Source organism: Pectinophora gossypiella, chromosome 20, assembly GCF_024362695.1.
Source record: "Pectinophora gossypiella chromosome 20, ilPecGoss1.1, whole genome shotgun sequence".
NCBI classification, from domain to species: Eukaryota; Metazoa; Arthropoda; class Insecta; order Lepidoptera; family Gelechiidae; genus Pectinophora; species Pectinophora gossypiella.
Window position 1 is genome coordinate 7,949,927 of NC_065423.1, and position 19,442 is coordinate 7,969,368.

The 19,442-nt window shown below is 38.6% G+C and overlaps 1 protein-coding gene across 1 annotated transcript; it reads right to left on the minus strand.

Annotated features, from left to right (window-relative positions):
- Positions 1 to 123: 123 nt before the first annotated feature.
- LOC126376036 (inositol oxygenase-like) lies at positions 124 to 11,959 on the minus strand. Its single transcript, XM_050023194.1, has 7 exons — positions 11,897 to 11,959; positions 10,199 to 10,373; positions 7,579 to 7,787; positions 4,684 to 4,820; positions 2,757 to 2,891; positions 1,171 to 1,266; positions 124 to 722 (listed from the first exon to the last, which is right to left on the minus strand). The coding sequence occupies exons 1-7, from the start codon at positions 11,906 to 11,908 to the stop codon at positions 614 to 616; spliced, it is 873 nt and encodes a 290-aa protein (XP_049879151.1). The 5' UTR covers positions 11,909 to 11,959; the 3' UTR covers positions 124 to 613.
- Positions 11,960 to 19,442: the final 7,483 nt, after the last annotated feature.

A 19,442-nucleotide genomic window follows, 5' to 3' on the forward strand; every position in this document is an offset into this window, starting at 1 on the left:
TTCCGATTGGAATTACGGGTGTGAGCTGTTCCGGCCAAGTAGTTAATGCCATCTGCGGCAAATCGACAATAAGTCATGTCAAAAAAAAGGGTGTGAGCTGAACAAAATAAAAATAAAATACCATTTAATTTTATCACTGTTGATTATTTTATTCATTATCTTACTTATACACGATATAATTTACAAATATGTTTAATTAATGTTACAAATGACATGCGTATAGGCATGCTTACAGAGTATCACTGGGAACTTTGTCCAATTGACAACTGATCTTATTTAGGTATTTATTTACACATAATATTTGTCGATACTGATAAAAATACTTTAGGTACCTACTACATAGTTATATAGGTATGTACGAAGAAAATATTTAGGAATTAATAAGTACCTACTTACAAACAATATGGGAAAATATGGGCCTTAATTAAATAATAAAAGAAATAAATTTTAATTTAATTTAGTTAACAATTTGTTAAAATCTAGCGGTAAGCTTAAAAACAGTATTGGGGCCTTTAGGCCCGTTTATTCTAAAAGCTGCAGGTACTTATTACAATCTATTTTGAATCTATTGCTCTAGTTTAAGGCCTCAAAGTAGACTGCAATGTCGTGAACATTACCATTCGCAGACACCAGGAATGTACTTGTCAATAAGGCCCTCGTAATAAGGCCACAGGGCCTCAATATCTGGGATCTTCTCGCTCTTCGTGTACAAGTCGTATTTGCTGTAAATATTTGCATGTTTTAGTAACTCGTTAAAAGTATAATTACGTCGAAACTAAATAAAGATAAAGTTGTTTACATCGAGAAGTGACGTGACTATTTCCTAACTATCGTAACTATTTTCTACACTGTACAATCCTTAAAACATGAAGGAAACTTGTAGTTTGGCTACTTAGGTTTTTCAGTCAACATATTATACATTCAGAAACTCAAGGCCGTAGTCTTTATGGGGTGGGCAGAGCCTCAAGTAATCGTAAGATAGCTCTTAGACGGTCAAGTTCCCGTCATCATCACCGGTCATCTGGGGGTCCTGAGATGGGCATCCATAGATTTCTACGACATGCCCGCGAATATAAACGGCTGTATGTGTTCTGTTTTTAATTCTCTTCCAATCTAGCATAGAAGAAGAACCTAATAGGTTGATATTCGTGATGGTGAATTGATACTCACTTGAACTCGAGCACCCACTTAAGGATCTCCTCATCCTTCTCGTTGGTGAGGTGCCGGTAGTCTCCACCGGCATGCCATGGATACAGCGAGTGGTACCTGACACCAGGACAAACGTTTACAATGTTAGACTGAGGTCAGGGATTTGTCGAGATTATGTTGTCGAGGAGCTCGGTGGCGCAGCGGAAAACGCGCTCGGTCTGCGATTGTTGAAGTTAAGGAACTTTCGCAAAGGCCGGTCATAGGGATGGGTGACCACAAAAACAAAAAAGTTTTCATCTCGAGCTCCTCCGTGCTTCGGAAGGCACGTTAAGCCGAGAGAGTTCGTCCCGGCTGCATTAGCAGTCGTTAATAACCACCAATCCGCACTGGGCCCGCGTGGTGGTTTACGGCCCGATCTCCCTATCCACCCATAGGGAAGGCCCGTGCCCCAGCAGTGGGGGCGTTAATGGGCTGATGATGATGATGATTATGTTGTCGATTCCAGCGGTATTTTTTATATCTACTTACATATAAAAAAATATCTACATAAACATTTTTATTGTTGTCTTTGAGGTAGATAAAACTACGAGTAATATCTTTAAGTACTTCGGAAGCGTCCTGGATTTATTAAAAGCTATTCTTCTTCTTATTGTGTGCGTTGTGAGGTGGAATACCAGCCTCATCAACCCTGGTGTCAGGGTTATGATTGAGACGCCAAAGGCCCCTGACATGGCTCATGACGTAACGATTACTCACTTACATCAGTAAATAGTAACCGGGACCAACTGCTTAACGTGCCTTCCGAAGCACGGATCATCTTACTTTCGGACAATCAGGCTATTAAAAGCACCCGAAGATCGCGTTGAATTCTCTCATCATAAAAGCAAATTCAAATCAATAGGGTAGGCATAGGATTTCCATAGATATACTCGTACGATATAAACTGTATCAATATAAAGACGTTACCAAAAAGAAAAAAATAGTGTGTTATCGCAAAAAAAATAAGTCTATGATGCTTTTCGCATTACGAGTTTTTTAGCTTATGTAGTCTGTATGACTAACATTAATTTAGGATTTTGCTTCTTTCTTCTTCTAAAATAGGGTGACCAAAGATGACAAAAGATGAAGAAAGAAGAAAAAATATACAATACATAGAAGAAGAAAAGAAAAAAGTAAAAGATTCCTCGAGACTTCTTAGATACTTCTTAGATAGTACTTACCTACTTAAATCTAATCTTTGTTAGGTGAACGCAACGACCACCGTGGTCCAGTGGTTGAGCATTGGGCTCACGATCCGGAGGTCCCGGGTTCGATTCCCGGTGGAAACATATCACAAAAATTACATTGTGGTCCCTAGTTTAGGACAGTACAGGCAGATCACCTGATTGTCCTAAAGTAAGATGATCCGTGCTTCGAAAGGCACGTTAAGCCGTTGGTCCCGGTTACTACTTACTGATGTAAATAAGTAGTCGTTACATGAGCCATGCCAGGGGTGTTAGGCGGCTCAGTATAGTAACCATGACACCAGGGTTGATGAGGTTCGTATTTCAACTCATAACCCACACGATAGAAGAAGAGAAGTGAACTCAAAAGTGGCAAAAACACACCTGATCATGTACTGTCCTTTTTCAGGGATCTTGGCTTTATTGTGCTGGAGGAACTGGTACATGTACTCGTCGTGGCTCCACGAGATGAGGAGGTTCTCCAGCCCACAGTGGGGGGAATACATCCCGTATTTGGTGCTATAGATAATAAAGACAGAATTATTGCGCCGTTTTAATTCGCTACACTTCTTCGCCATTCAGTAACATCCGATTATTATATAGAATGTTAGTGACATCGTAACAAAAACTTCAAGGGATGATTCAGGCTATGATTCTGAGTTAATAACAAGTGAAATTTTCCGTCGCAAAATTCATGTCTTTTTTATAATTATTTTCAATTCTATACTTTTGCGATGGAATATTCCACTTGATATTAACTCAGAATAATCAGCTGAATTATCCCCCTCAGTATTCGTAACGATGTCACTTACACTCCGTACAAGTACATACGGTAGCCATACAAGTAGGTATGAGTGTTAGTGACACCGTAACGAATACTGAGGGGGATGATTCAGCATGATTCTGAGTTGATATTTCCTCTCAAAAAATTCATGAAAAATTTTGTTTGTTTCAATTATTTTACGTTCGATACTTTTGCGACGGAAAATTCCACTTGATATTAACTCATAATCATGGTCTGAATCATCCCCCTCAGTATTCGTTACGATGTCACTAACACCCTGTATGTACAACCTCACGCCTGTAAATTTTAATGGGGTGGGCACTCTACATGCACCTAGGTAATCGGAAGAAAATTTGCAATAACACGCGATCAATGTACCACATAAAAAATAATAATAATAAAAAAGTTTATTTAGGTAAAATCTACGACACACATTACATTTACAACATTAAAATATACACACATTAATATTTAGTTGGAAAACATAAAGGTATGTGGGTGCCGCAGTTCACCAAAAAAGGCCAGCGTTCAGTGAAAATTTACCCAGAGGGCAATACTGATTTTCAACCTACCTGTGAAACGCGAGTACCCGCACAATAAATTTTAAAAAATAAATAAAGAGTACAAAAATAACGACTTAGTGTTACACATGGAAAGCAGAAACAAAACAATAAAAGAAAGAAATATTAAGTACACTAAAAGAAGGATCTATAAGTGAGTAGTGAAAGCAGTGTGTAGCTATGGTGCATGTGATGTGAGTGCGATAATTAAATAAACGTCATAATATACAATAATATTTCATAATCATAATAGACAAAACGAAACGAAAACGGACATCCAGGACCACCCAGATGTGCAACATAACATAGCTTCACGTCTGTGTATCCGAAGGGGTAGGCAGAGGTGTACGTAGGTAAGTATATGTATAATATACGAATTCAGTGGTTCAATTAGAGCCCAAGCTGGGATTCGAACTCGTGGACACTGCGATGTAAATCACGAGTTCACCAACAGGGCTATCAGGGATTTTCATTCTATCGCCCATAATATTGGTCCATCACATTCGAATTGAAACACTCCTTTCTGTTGGATTACATGCTATGTTTATCAGACAACGGCTTTCGTAGTCCAGTGGGTGAGCGCTAGACTCACGATCCTGAGGTCCCGGTTTCGAATCTCGACGGGGACAAAATCACAAAAAATACTTTGTGATTCCTAGTTTGTTTAGGACATTGCAGACTAATCACTAGATAGTCCGAAAGTAAGAAGATCCGCTGCTGTGGAGCCAGGCTAGTATATACCTAATTTAGATTCATATCAGAGGATTGTTTAGGTATTATCACACCCCGAACACTTCATACAAAACACCTAGTTTTACACAGACACTACACATTAACGTTTCGTACACGCGTATCTGTGTGTGCGACGTCTTACGCCCATACGACTGAAGACTAAAGTAATACCGAGTTGCCGTTCTATACGTAGTAGTATTCCTTACTCTATGGTATTATTAAGCATACTTCTTACTTGTACTTAGCGTTGTACGTATCAGGGTTGTCCTTGAAGCTCTCAGGGCCGTAGACGATGGACTCTGCCCACTTGCAGCCCAGCACGAACGTGTCTCCCACCACGCACCATTGAGGCTCGTCGTAGAACGCCATCACCTGCACAATATTTATATACTTTATGCTGCATATTATTGATATCACGTGGTTTCCATCGGATGAGAGCCCTCAGCGGTCCCCATTAGTCATAAGTCACATCCAAAAAAGAGGTCTCCAGGTTTTGTGGCCGGTTAATGGCAATAGGCGAGCTCGACATAAACATAGCTCGCGAGGAGTGAGTATATATTATAATCTCCCTATATCTTATCCTTATCGTGTGGGTTATGAGGTGGATTACCTACCTCATCAACTCTGGTGTCAGAGTTACTATTGAGCCGCCAAAGGCCCCAGACATGGCTCATGTAACGACTAAGTACTTACATTACATTAGGATGATGCAGGAGTGATGTTATTCTGAAATATTGGTTCACTAGAATATCTACTACTTGATGGCAACTGTTTGGCGAAACTGGAAGAACATCGATCGGGAGTCTTCAACAATGAACGAGGCATGCGCCAGGTATACTTTCTCCCAAGCTTTTTCAATATCTACGGACAGTATATTATGAAGAAAGCACTTGAGGCTTGGGATGGCTGCGTGAATGGCTAGCCGCAAAATCACAAATCTTCGGTACGCAGACGATACAAGAGTGAAGAAATGAAGTGAGACTGAAATGACATTTAGTCTGAGAAGGATGGAAGGGAAGACGCACCAGGGGAAAGTTACCAACTAGATGGTCCGATGCAGTGAGAATGACAGTTGGGAGAAACCAGCGAGCTGTCCATGCAGCAGGACGCTGGAAATGGAAAGAAATCGTGACGTGGTCACGATCCTCAGCAATGAAGGAACGATGAAAAAGAAAGAATATTTACAACATAACTTCTTGTTGTCGATGGGCTGATCGCTTGTAACCATCAGGTTAATAATATTCATCTCAGGACTTCGCATCAACAGTTCCAGCCAAGTAGGTCGTTAATGCTATTTGCGACAAACGCATCAACATTGGCTGCAAGTTGGCTCGAGTTTATTTATTTTATTTATTTTTTTCGGAAAACCGACAGCAAGAGAAATAATAGATTATGTTATAACTATACAATAAGCCAATTATAGGTTTTCGCAAATAACAACTTAATATCTATATGAGATGAGAACAGTAAACTCGCCAAAAAAATTCACGCCCTACCATTTGGAACCCGCTTAGGCTACTCAGAAAAACCACAACTCAGCTGGTGCCTAATATCTTTAGGTCTAATACAGACCCAAATCTGTATCACGTGACAATTCATTGAATGATTTACTAGCTCTGCATATATAAGAAATATTTTCTATGTTTATGTGTAAGAAAGAAATATTTTGTATGAATATGTGTGAATACAACTCGTAACCCATTTGTTATTAAGGTCTTATGATGGATATGATGATAACCAATATCATAACCCCTGCAGCACAAAAGTTATCTGAGTGTCCGATGTACCTATGCAATATTAACACTACTGTCAACACTACTATCCCCATCCACATGGCTATCACATGATCTCACCATGGAAAGTTTTATTCGCATGGCAAAATAAACTCTTAAGAGTTCACTCAATCTAGTTACAAGGTCACGGGTTATCACTCAATTGGGTTTATCTCTACCTATAGAGACTTGGGTGTATCGTGTTGTATAATATAGATAACTTACTGAAACTAATTGGATTTTGCTTAATTATATTACTTACTTAATTGCTTCGGATAAGGGATTACAACTATTTAATAACTTGCCACTGTTCGGCTCTTGGTGTATGGATTGTAGTTGTAGTAGATGGTGAGAGGTCGAGGGTTCTACTTGTACAATTGCAAAACACCAGTTTGTTCCTTGTCACTATTTAATTATGTTTTTATAATGATGTGATGGTTAGCTGCGAATATAAAAATAAGCAGTCCCCGACCAAACAGCGACAGGATTAGCAGAACGTAGTGGGTAGCTCACTGGGACGAGCTAACCTATAAAATGCTACTTAGGTTCTATGACAATCTTGTGACGTAGCGAGTAGGCGCCGCTACTTCAAAAGCGCACCCCTGATGCCGGGCAGCAGCGGTATCAGTACTGGTTGGAGGCCGAGGAAATGGATTCTGGTAGGGCTCTAGCTAGAACATCACCGATTGACAAAATTGGTCGGTGTACTGCGGAACGGAAGGCGATTGGGGCAACCACCGTTCTACACGCTCTATCTATGGAGTAATGAAGGCGATTACTCCACCGACAAGAGCGCAGCTCTTAAATAAAGAGAGAGAGAATTGTTAAATACACCTTCGCGGGAGGCGTCGGCCATTCAATTCGGTACAATATTGTTATGTAAAAATATTATTAATTAATTATAAATGTTTATACTTGTATTGCCAGCAACAGCCACTATATAGATAGTCAGTATTTTGGCATCAATACACTTGTAAGTTTTTCTAACGACTTTGTGGCTATGCTACCCTGATAGGGTTAAGGCCGGGAGTCTGTCTCCTAGGTGACGAAACCCTGGATTTACATGTCAAACAAAATAAGAGTTTGAGGAAAGTATTCTCTCGAAATACTTGCAAAACACTCCTTGCAAAATTCGTATGCACTGAGTCGTGGTGTCATCATATTTGTCCGGCCAAGTAGTTCATTAACTACCGTTTGCGACAAATCTAATAAGTCACGTCAAAAAAGATGTAAGTAGTGTTATCTTATCATACTTCGGGGCTTGAGAAGAGCTCGAATCAAGTGTTCGAATCCCGTTTAAGTCTGAATGATTCGAACAATCATTTGGTATCCTTTTTCGGAAATCCAAGAAAACCTACCTTCCCCAAATCATGTATCAAGCCAGTGAGATGGAACCAGTCATCGTCAGGATGGTCCTCCCGGATCCTCTCGGCAGTCTGGAAGGCGTGCACAATGTTGGGCAGGTCCGTGTCAGGGTCAGACTCGTCCACCAGCTCGTTTAGTTTGATCAAAGCCTCCTTGATGGTGGCTTTGAAATGGTTGAACTTCAGCCAGTTTGCTCGTTTCTCTGCATGAAAAGATGGGGTGCTTAGTTCAAAAATGTTATGATTTTCTTTAAAATATAACATACTTAATATACTTATATGTTATCAATCAATCTACTTTTAATAAGTAACTATATTTAGCTACAGTTATGAAGTAACAATACCAACGGATATAAAGCTATGCAATATGTAAAAGCCTGTGCTATAAGTACCAGCTGTCTCCCATTCGTAACCATTTGAGCTAATTGATGATGGATTTGACTCTTGACGCGTCCTCTTGATCGGAATCGTGCCGACGACGCAGCGTCAGAATTTCTATATTCGATTTCTATAAAATTTATTCACTAACTGCTAACGACTACTGTCGACTTTGTTTTCAAATTCAGGTTTGGATCATAAATGATTATCACGTGCTCTGTAGTAAAGGAAAACATCGTGAGGAAACCCACATTCCCGACAATCATTGGTTTAGGCCCGTGCTGGATTCGCACCTGCGACCTCAAAGTGGAAGCAACCGTTCTACCAACTGGGCTACCACGGCTGCTATTAATTACGATAAGTACTTAATTTAGTAAAATTACATTAAAATGTTGTTTACAAAACTACAAAGTAAAGAGGAACGATTAAGGAAAATACATCCGATTCATGTCGATAATCTGCCATGACTAGGCATTTCAAACAAGCACCATTGTTTAAATATCAGCTTTATTGTTGATAAATAAAGCTATATAAATAAATGGAACTATTCTTCTCCATATCAAAGGTTATCCACCACATTCGAGGATGTGCCAATTGCTGGAATTACTGAAAGAGGTCCATTATTGTGGTTATATTTAGAATGGCGCATCACGTGACAATATATTTATATTCTACGGAAGATCGGACGTGTGGGAATAACAACTGGTGAAGAGGATGGTACACATGATATAGATTGCTCGGAATATCAATCAATATCATAATATTAGCGGGTATGACAATGTCAATTGGGGTAGTCACAAGCACAATCAAAGAGCAAAAGTTCAGTCACTGAGCCCAGCGAATTATTTGTAAACAGTGCTGAAATTATGAACCATTACTCGTCATAATTTTAAAATTAATGTTTTCGTAGGTGTTCTTGGTCTATTACAGAAACGACATGTAGATGAGGTCTTAAGTGCAGCCAGTTAATTTATTAAGTACTTTGCAAGAAACTGATTGGACTTTTGCAGCTTATCGTACCTTCACAATGTGGTCAAAGCCATGTGTTGGCAATGACAACCACCTCTTTTATAATAATTTAATTTTTGAAACTGAACAAATGTGACTGAACTTTTGCTCTTTGATTGTAAGTACCTACTTCCTGATGTGGTCTTTCCATTACGGGCCTCTGTGGTGTTGTGGTAGTGAAATACAGAGTAGCCACAGGGAGTAACGCACATCGTTTTTTTTAAATAACAAGGTCACGATGTTGGAATTATTATTTTTTGTGTAGAACCTCCTTTAAACTTTGTCATGGTCCAACGACGGATATATGCAGTTGTGGTTCTGTAGCCATAAATAGTCTTCTTCTATTGTGTGGGTTGTGAGGTGTATTACCAACCTCATCAACCCTGGTGTCAGGGTTATTAGGTATTGAGCCACCAAAGGCCCCTGACATAGCCCATGTACCATAATACTTAGTTAACAACAATAAACTCTAGGTATTGCTTGCCTTTCACTTAGAGGTCGCAGGTTCGAATCCAGCACAGGCCTAAACCAATGATTGACGAATTTGTTTTTCGAATTCATATTCGGATCATAAACGATTATCACCGCTAAGCGGTGAAGGAAAACAGCGTGAGGAAACCCATATTCGCGAGAAATGTATTTTCGGAGGTATGTATTGGGCTGGTTTTCCCTTCGCAGGTTGGAAGGTCATACAGGCAGTCGCTTCTGTCAAAAACCGGACCTGTCAAATCTGCGTTAGGTAAGCGGACCCTGTGTTAAACGGGATAGGTACTGCTAGGGAGATGATGAACGGGCGGTTATAAAAGCCACATTGCAGCGATTGACCTAAAAAAGTAATACTTAAGTACTTAAATTGCTATTTGACATTTGTAGACATTGCGCACTTACTTTTATATGCGCAAATGTTAAATTGCAATATTGATTTTTTAGTTCTTCTTCTATTTTTTAGTTGAATTGGTTTGACGTGGCCTCTTTAGATTATTTTTAGTATTTTTACAGAAACAGCGTGATACCAATGGCGAAACAAACAGTTCAGGACCAGCGTGGTCGACGTTTTTCCTCTTTCAGTGGGCCGATTCTCTCAAATATAGAGACGACTTCCTGAGCCGATATCCAGACTCACCTGGGTACTCAGGCCTATTCTCTTACATTTTTTACCAGGTGACAGCCCTCAGCGCCCCCATTTGTCCGGCCAAGTAGTAAAAAAAGTAGGATCACAAAAACTTACGCCTGCACAAATCGACAGTCATGTTGGTGTGCATGTCGTAGTATGTCTTGCGTACGCGCATCTTGATGGGGTCTTCGTCGTCGACGGAGTAGTCTCGGAACGCGTCTATTGGTTTGCCGTTGAATGATTCTTCCGGCCGCAGGAGTTGCGACGGGTCGATCATTGCCGGTCTTTTCTGCTGTTCGAAATAATTATGTTATTAAACATTGAAGCCCAAAGAGAAGGTACTTATATTATAGAGACATAGCGGGGGTTGCGCGAGCGGCACTTTGTATGAAACAGTTCCGCACGTCGCGAATTGGATCGTGTGCTAAGTTCAAGATAAATTACGAAATTCTGATTAATGACGTTCCGATTCGTAGGTGTCATACTATTTATTATGAACCATCAATGACCCATGGTCTCTGCCCGTGAAAGGGTTAATAAAGACAGATCTAAAACAAACGAAAAAACATTTTCTTTTTTCTATTTAAACTTATTTATGAATTTTAATCAAGAAAAAAAGTAATAAGTCCGACATTTTATCACGTTTTTCTATAACGTCACAGTCTGCTTTTTCATACAAATTCCATAGTAATTTCGCGTTTTGACGTTTAGTAAATAAAATTAACTGATTTGACTAGTTAAAAACTGGCCTATTTCTATGTAAAAATGCACGCTTTCGGTGCCGTCTCTCCGGCCAAGAAGTTAACGTCTTTTGCGGCAAATCTACAATTAAGTCATGTCAAAAAAGCTGCATTTATTCAGACGCATATTTACCGACATTGAACAAATCTATAGTTCTGGGTCTAAACTACCTCATACTCTGTTCTAGAAGTTAACTTAGTAAGTTTTATGCAAAATAACCTCTACTCTTGCTGCACCAGAGCGGGGAAACCTGGTTAGCAGGCCGGGACTGTCGCGTTTGTTATACATAACATATTAAAACAAATACTTACTTTATTGCACATACTAAAAATACACAAATACAAAACAAAAGAGAAATAGAAGAATAAAATAGGCGACCTTATTGTTAAGTAGCAATCTCTTGGCATCCTTTGAGTACAGGAGATATTTATTATATACTTACCCACATACCTCTCTAAACATGACAAAGAATAATTGTTGAAGTCTCTATTTATCTTTTGTTTGTTTAAAGTGAGCGTTTGTGCATACTTACTAAAATGATAAAGATTAAAATCATATAATAAACATTAAAGATGGTATCATTGTCGCGAAATGATATAATTTTAACGATTATTTTTAATTTATTTATTTATAAAGGTACGGTACAACACTACAGTGTAAACCAATGCGCTGTATGACGAGAAAACAATAAAAACTATCAATCAATAGGGATTGGGGATTCTAGCAATTGAGAGTTTTCCTTTCAATGATAGAAGAAAATGTGGAAAGTAAAATCGGATAATTTTAGAAATCCTTACAAAGCTTATAAAAAAAAAAACATTTCTGACACTGTAACACGCTTTCTGATACTTCCATTGATAGGAATTACGGGGTTTCCTATTAAAAGGGAATATGAAAAAGCCCATTAGACTGCCCTAGTTTAAAAACGTAAATATTAAAAAGTAGTTTTAGGCGGATGAGACGTTCGTTATGTAAGATATTTTTGAATTTGAATTTGAAAAACAAATGAATTTCAAAAACAAATGAACTTGAAAAACAAATGAATTTGAAATAAATAATAAAGGCACTTACCAGGTCCGCCATGTTGAATCCGCTCTGGTTGCGACTCCAACCGAGATACGCTTCGCAGGCGTAACTCCTCCGCTTTATATCATCGGCACATCTCATAGATATACCTAATCCTCTAGATAATCCTTGTCAGGAGACTTCCCCCCATGATCTTCGGAAATTCTTGATATGTGAGTATCCGTAATATGGATGTAACCAGGATCGGATTAGGATGCACATTTTTGGGGGGTCAATTTTAATTGGTTTAGCCAGGTCCCTCCTAGGAGGCCAGGAGTGGCATGTACCTACTGAATAGTTTAATAGTGTGTTACGTTTACTTAGCCAAAGTAAACCGTTCATTAATTAGCGTTAAAGAATAGAATGAAAATGGATGTGAATTGATATAATCTAATCATTTTTAATATTTTGTTATATTATGCCCATACGTTTTACACACACAACACACATACATAAATAGCCTATACACGTCCCACTGCTGGGCACAGGCCTCCCCTCAATCAACCGGAGGGGGTATGGAGCATACTCCACCACGCTCCTCCACTGCGGGTTGGTGGAGGTGTTTGGGCTAGTAGCCCGGGACCAACGGCTTAGCGTACCTTTCGAAGCACGGAATCATCTTACTTTTCGGACAATCAGGTGATTCAAGCCTGCAATGTCCTTACCAAACAAAAGACAGTCTAACAAAGTAATTTCAACAATATCCACACCGGGAATCGAACCCGGACTTCCAGATCGTGAGCCCAACGCTTTAACCACTAGACCACGGAGGCTGTCATACGTTTTAGCATATTTTTTAGTTAGGCACTTAGGTAATAACAGACGTTGCAGCCTAGATGTGTTTGTTTCGGATCTCTATCCGAAACAAACACATCGACATTATGCCGCTGCTCTTTTCTGCCGCGCGGCGAAAAACTCGTAGTGCGCGCCTGGCCTAAATATTTTAATATTAATCAATTGTTTAACATCGTTTTTGTTAAGTACTCTGTTTTATTGACGTGACCGCTCTTTGCTATACTTAGAAACATTTATACATCAGTGGGTTTGCCTGGAATTTCTATCATTTTATATTGTACTGTAGATATATAAATTGTTATTATGTAGTAGAAATAGCTGAGATAAATAGCATAATAACAATTCAGTTTTGCTTAAGATAAGATAATGATAAACTAAACTGTTGAAAACTTGACGTTAACATAGGATTAAACGATTGACACTTACTGCACTATCTAGACATGGGGTGCCGATATTAAAAGATTGCAAAGCGCGTGAAAATTTATTTATAAGAATAGGGCTTGGCCTTAAGTCTTAAGTTGCAAGATAAGTTTCGAGGAGCTCGGTGGCGCAGCGGTAAACGCACTCGGTCTGCGATTGTTGAAGTTAAGTATCTTTCGCAAAGGCCGGTCATAGGATGGGTGACCACAAAACAAAAGTTTTCATCTCGAGCTCCTCCGTGCTTCGGAAGGCACGTTAAGCCGTTGGTCCCGGCTGCATTAGCAGTCGTTAATAACCATCAATCCGCACTGGGCCCGCGTGATGGTTTAAGGCCCGATCTCCCTATCCATCCATAAGGAAGGCCCGTGCCCCAGCAGTGGGGACGTTAATGGGCTGATGATGATGATTTTTCAAGATAAGTAATGTGTTTTCGATAAGTACGTATTTTATGCAATATTTGGGGATAAAACTGGATAGGTTTTACGAATAGGGTCTGAGCAGTTATGTTGCCAATCCAACGCTATTTATCAACTCAATACGTAAAAGCAAAAAAAGTAAAGCTAGTAATATGTAGGTACGTTTTTGAAATGTGCAAATAAACTGTGCCCTATCATTTAATACCCAAAATACTTATTCGAAAAAAAAATATCCTTTAGGGCATTCTAGTTCTACAATGGTATGGATGGTAGAAAATTACTTAGAGATATCGGATGATGGAAGTGTAGTGTGTAAGCTACTACAAATAGTCTACGGCCATTTCGGATCCGTCATTTACCTAACAGTCTCGGATCGGATGAGAATCGTTGTAGTACGAAAACGCCGTAAGAGTTAATGGACATTTCCCAGATAAGCGTATTCCACCGAGAAGTCTCACATTCAATACTTAGGTTAGGTCAATGTAACAGCAACTTTTTTAATTCACTCGGGTGTGGTGTACTTATGCTGCATCCGAAACTCCATCTAAGGCAGACTTACCTACATTTATCCGGAGAACCCTTTCTTTGCGTAGGAATAAGTGTTATTATATAAATTGGTATTTACATTTACTTATTATCAGTTTGCGTCATTTGTGCGTTGTTTTTTTTTATTATTGACCTCCACAATACGGTTCATCTGCCTATACAAAGGTCTGCTTATAATATTAGACGAAGCGCAGCATCGACAGAACATCCACCAGCTAAAAGACTTACTTACATAATGTAGGTAACATCTTATAGGTCCACGGAGGTCCGTGTTGCTCTATAGGTAAATTATACAGGGTGTTAGTGACATCGTTATAAAAATGTTTAAAGGATGATTCAAACTATGATCCTGAGTTGATAGCAAGTGGAATTTTACGTCGCAAAAGTGTGGAATGGAACTGAAAATATTAAAAAAAAACACTAAAATTTTGATGAATTTTATGACAGGAAATTCCACTCGATATTAACTCAAAATCATGGTCTAAATAATCCCCCTCAGTATTCGCTACGATGTTACTAACACCCTGTATATCTCGCATTGGGGTCGGTAAAAACAACGATATAAAGGCGGACCATAGAGGCGGACATTTCCCGTGCTAAAACACATTTCAGGGCCCCGATACGATGGTACGAACGATTCGGAGTCACGTCATTGCCGTAGACATCCAAACAGATTAGATGTACTTGAAAAGTAAATTAATATTTTTTGCAGATGAATGATATAAAAAGTCACACATTGATACAAAAAGTCACACGGGTCACCTTCTGATAACCTATTAATTTTACGACTGAAATAAGTAGGTGTTATAGCATATCGTAACAGTAAAATATAGAAAAATCTGCAGATTTTTTTATGTTGCATTGCCCAATATCTCCCCTTCTGGGGAAAATAGGCTAGTTTCCAAACTAGTCAAATCAGTTACTTTTTACTAAACGTCAAAACACGAAATTACTAAGGAATTTATATCGTCACTGGAAAGGCAAAATTACGTAAGCGCCAAAATAGGTATTTTGGGTTTTTTATATATTCGGAATCAGCGTTTCATTCTGCGTCGATCTGTCTGGGTAGCATTGCGATACGAGCACTTTTTTGGCGCTTACGTAAATTTAAAAATAGTTGACTTTTTTCAATTCCAGTTTCTTAAACGACAAGATTTTGGTGTTTTTTTCGTGACTGGTGTATAAGTAATATTGTGTTCCTATATAATAACTACATATTAACTTTAAGTAAATTTGGCATTCTATAGTTTGAAAAGTATCATTTTATTAGTAATTTTGGACTACTGAAAATAAAAAATAGACTATGTATAAGTCATTTTTATTTACAGCTTTTAAAATAAGTAAGGCGTATAAGAAAAAAATGTCTTAGCATGTTTATTCAGTGAATGGCGTATAAGTAATTTTGACTTACAGTATTTAGAATAAGTAAGGCGTGTACGTAAATTTGCCTTCGCATTTTTATGCTGTTATTAAGCAAGTTTATGGGCTAGCAGTAAGTTTCCCAGGAAGTTATTTTTTAACAATAGGTCTAAAAGTAAAACTATTTTAGAATTGATTTTATAATTTATTAGCGACCCGCCCGGCTTCGCTCGGATGCAATGCTGAGGAAAAATGAAATTATTTACGACATCACATTAAAATCCTCAAAAATAACAGTATTTCTACACTATTTATTGGATGTTATTATACATACCTATAAACTTTCCTCTTGAATCACTCTATCTACTAAAGAAAATTGCATCAAAATCCGTTGCGCAATTTTAAAGATTTAAGCGTACATATAGGGACAGAAAAAGCGACTTTGTTATACTTTTTAAGTTCTGTCGTTTGCATATTTAGCGCCAATTTTGAATCGAGAACTCAAAATTCACATTTGTTGGAATTTCGAATATCAAAACAATTGAAAGCATTAGGATTAATGCAATTGTTTAGTCACAGCGTTGGTTTGAATCTGTCAGGTCACGTCCGAAAATAAATCTTACAAAGAAAAATTTTCTATAACTTTCGAAGAGGCCTACCGTGACTTCAGTGTTTCAAACAGTTAAAATCTCTATTCCACGATTAAGTGCCATATCTGCGAACCATCGAACGCTGGTATTTAGAATTCGAGCGTGGACATCCGCCTTCACTGAAGATAATATCGTTGCTGTGAGACAACTAATCCTCAAAAATCGTCATGTGACATACCGAGAATAGAGGCGTTATTAGGCATTTCAGGGACAACCATTTAAACGATATTGCATGAGGCACTTGGTGTGAGAAAACTAGTTTGCCGTTGCATCCCGCATTTTCTGACGATCATAAGGTAGCCCGCGTCAGATGGTGTAAGAAAACTCTTCAGAGGTTCAACCGAGGAGAGTCAAATCACGTGTACGACATCATCAGTGGTGACGAATTTTGGATTTATGCTATTATCCTGATTCCAAACAACAATCCACAGTTTGGGTCTTCCAAAACGAGTCAAAGCCGACTAAAGTTGTTCGCTCTCGAAGCACTTCAAAGAAGATGGTGGCTACCTTCGTGGAGAAAATCGGTCATGTTGCGACAATTGCACTTGAAGATCGTAGGACGGTTAATGCGGATTGGTATACCACAATTTGTTTACCACAAGTCATCGCCGAACTTCGAAAATCTAACCCAAAGCGACGCATGATTATGCGCAGGGGTGCAGGATGCTGCACCATGACAACGCAAGCTCACACCGCTCGTCAAACGATTATTTGAAGCAGGAAAACGTAGAAATTCTTGACCATCCTCCATACAGTCCTGATCTAAGCTCCAATGATTTCTTTACATTTCCTAAAATTAAAAAAGAAACTCTTCGCGGTCAAAGGTTCCAGTGCGGTGAAGAAGCGGCCAACGCTTTCAAGTCAGCCATTTTGAACACCTCTACTTTGGAGTGGAATAAATGTTAAATAATACCTGGTTCGAGCGAATGGAAAAGTGTATTCAACTTCGTGGTAAATACTCTGAAAAAAATAAGGGGAATTATTGAGGAATTAGAAATTATTGAGGAATTAAAAAGACTTGACCCTTCCAGAGACTTGACTAGACTTAGAGCCACGTATGCTTGTCCTAATTCAAACAATTTTGAGCCCAAATATACTACTGCGTGGTCGACTGTGCTGCCCTGCATATGTTATGTTATGTTAGTGAGCTCTGTTTTCCGCATTTAGACTCTAAGGTGGCCCATTATGCGTGTAATTGTTGACTACGTAAGCCAACCTATCTCCTTCCAGAAGCTCAGAAGCCTCCTGGGGATTTCACAGGCTTCGCGGAGCGACCCCATTCCTTTGAGGATTTTTACCCGTTATGCTGACACTCCCGTGCATTCCAGGATTACATGGGGGGCAGTTTCTTCTGCGTCCAGACAGCCTCTGCAAAGTGGGCTGTCCGTTATCCCTAAGTTAAATAGGTGCTTGTTGAGTGGGCAGTGACCCGTTATACTGCCCACTACTATTCGGAGGTCATTGCGGTTTAAGCGAAGCAGTCGGCGAGTGAATTGGATATCATAGACATGATATCCTTCGACTGTCTGCATGTGGGCAGCTGTGCCCATCTGTCGTTGTGTAGTTGCTGGGTATGGTCCCGTACCCACGAGCGTAACTGACTGAAAGGTATCGGCAGGATTGATCCTCTCCTTGCCAGTTCGTCGGCGGCATCATTACCCAGCGATCCACTGTGCTGCCCTGCATATTATGGACGGTGGATGCCAATGACAAAATTAAGGGCAACATCCTTCTTTCAGTCATTTTGTAATATCGTCCATCTTGGATTTTAAATTTTGACATAATCACAGTATTCTACTTGTGTAGCTATTTCATTTGATACCCATATTGAGGGGGTTTGGAAAAATATGTAATCCCCCATTATGTACCGGCTGCCATCTTAGATTTATAATGTTATTGATTTTATTATATTGTACTGACATCGGAATTAAAGGTGCGTACCAAATTTCAGATCAATCTGACAACAGGAAGGTACTTAAATTGCAATATCTAATTTCGATACAAATATACCGTACGGGTTTAGCTAAATAAAACCGTTGAACCCTTTCACGGACAGAGGCCATGGGTCATTGGTGGTTCATAATAGGTAGTATGACACCTTGGAATCGGAACGTCCGTATACGTTCTGTCTTTGAAAGTGTTAAAAAGAAACTTTTACAAACAGATAAGGGGTTGTACGCTATTATTTATATTTTATGAAACTTTATTTCTGGCACTTCAGTATTTTAATAGCTATTTTTATAAATCAATTGAAGTAATAAGTAATTTAAGGAGGTATTAAGAATAATTATTTGTCTCTTACGTCTTTTTACCCATGTAAGATATTACAAAAACTTACTTTAAAGAATCTTTGGTGAACTGACATAATCAATCGATCACTTTTTAGGCAATTTTGACATAATGAAAGCAGATGTGTAAAAGTCGTTACAGTAACTTTTACTCCGCTAACATTACAGTATTATTATATTTAAAGAAATATTGTCGTTCTCGTATGCATTGTTGTAAGAGCTGTAAGTAATTTTGCTTCCAAATAATATTTTAACCAGATGGCGGTTAAGTAAATTTGCTTTACTATAAACTGAAGTCATTTTTACGTAAGCGCCACTATATCCTAAAATAGCAATCCAACTGTTATGATATGTATTGCTGGACATAGAAAATTAAAAAACAATGTAACCTTACATTGACATCATCTAAATTGGATAATTGGGTAAAAAGTTATGATAAAAAAACGAAAAAATGAAACTTTAAACGGCTTTTTCTCGAAATGGCCTTTTGGCGCTTACGTAATTTTGCCTTTCCAGTGACGATATGAAAAAGCACACTGTGACGTCATAGAAGAACGTCGTACTTATTATTACGTTTTTCTTGATTAAAATTCATAAATAAGTTAAATATAAAAAAGAAAATGTGTTTATTTAGTAATCAGAATTTCATAATTTATCTCGAACCTGGTACACGACCCAATTCCCAGGCTTCTAGCGCTGTCCCCCGGTGTAACTGGGAATTTTCTTCCTACTAACTAGTCACTGTGGAGACAATAAGTGACAGACCAGGCTACGTACCAAAAAAAAATATTGATGGAGCTGTCCAAAACATGATAATTACCTTTTTTCTCATTTCTCGGGTACATAATTATTCAAAAATATAACGTAATGGCAGAGGCAAACAGTATAAAATAATTGTTACTTGATATTTGGATCAGACGTTTATAGACTTATGTTGCTACCTAAGTATATTGCTCCTAAGTTCTTTGTTTTGATCAGAATAATAATAGGTGAAAAATGTGTTGTGCCTGGGTGTAATAAAGGTCATCATTTATAGCCAAAAACAAAGATAAAAGACGCACATGTCTGTTATCCATGA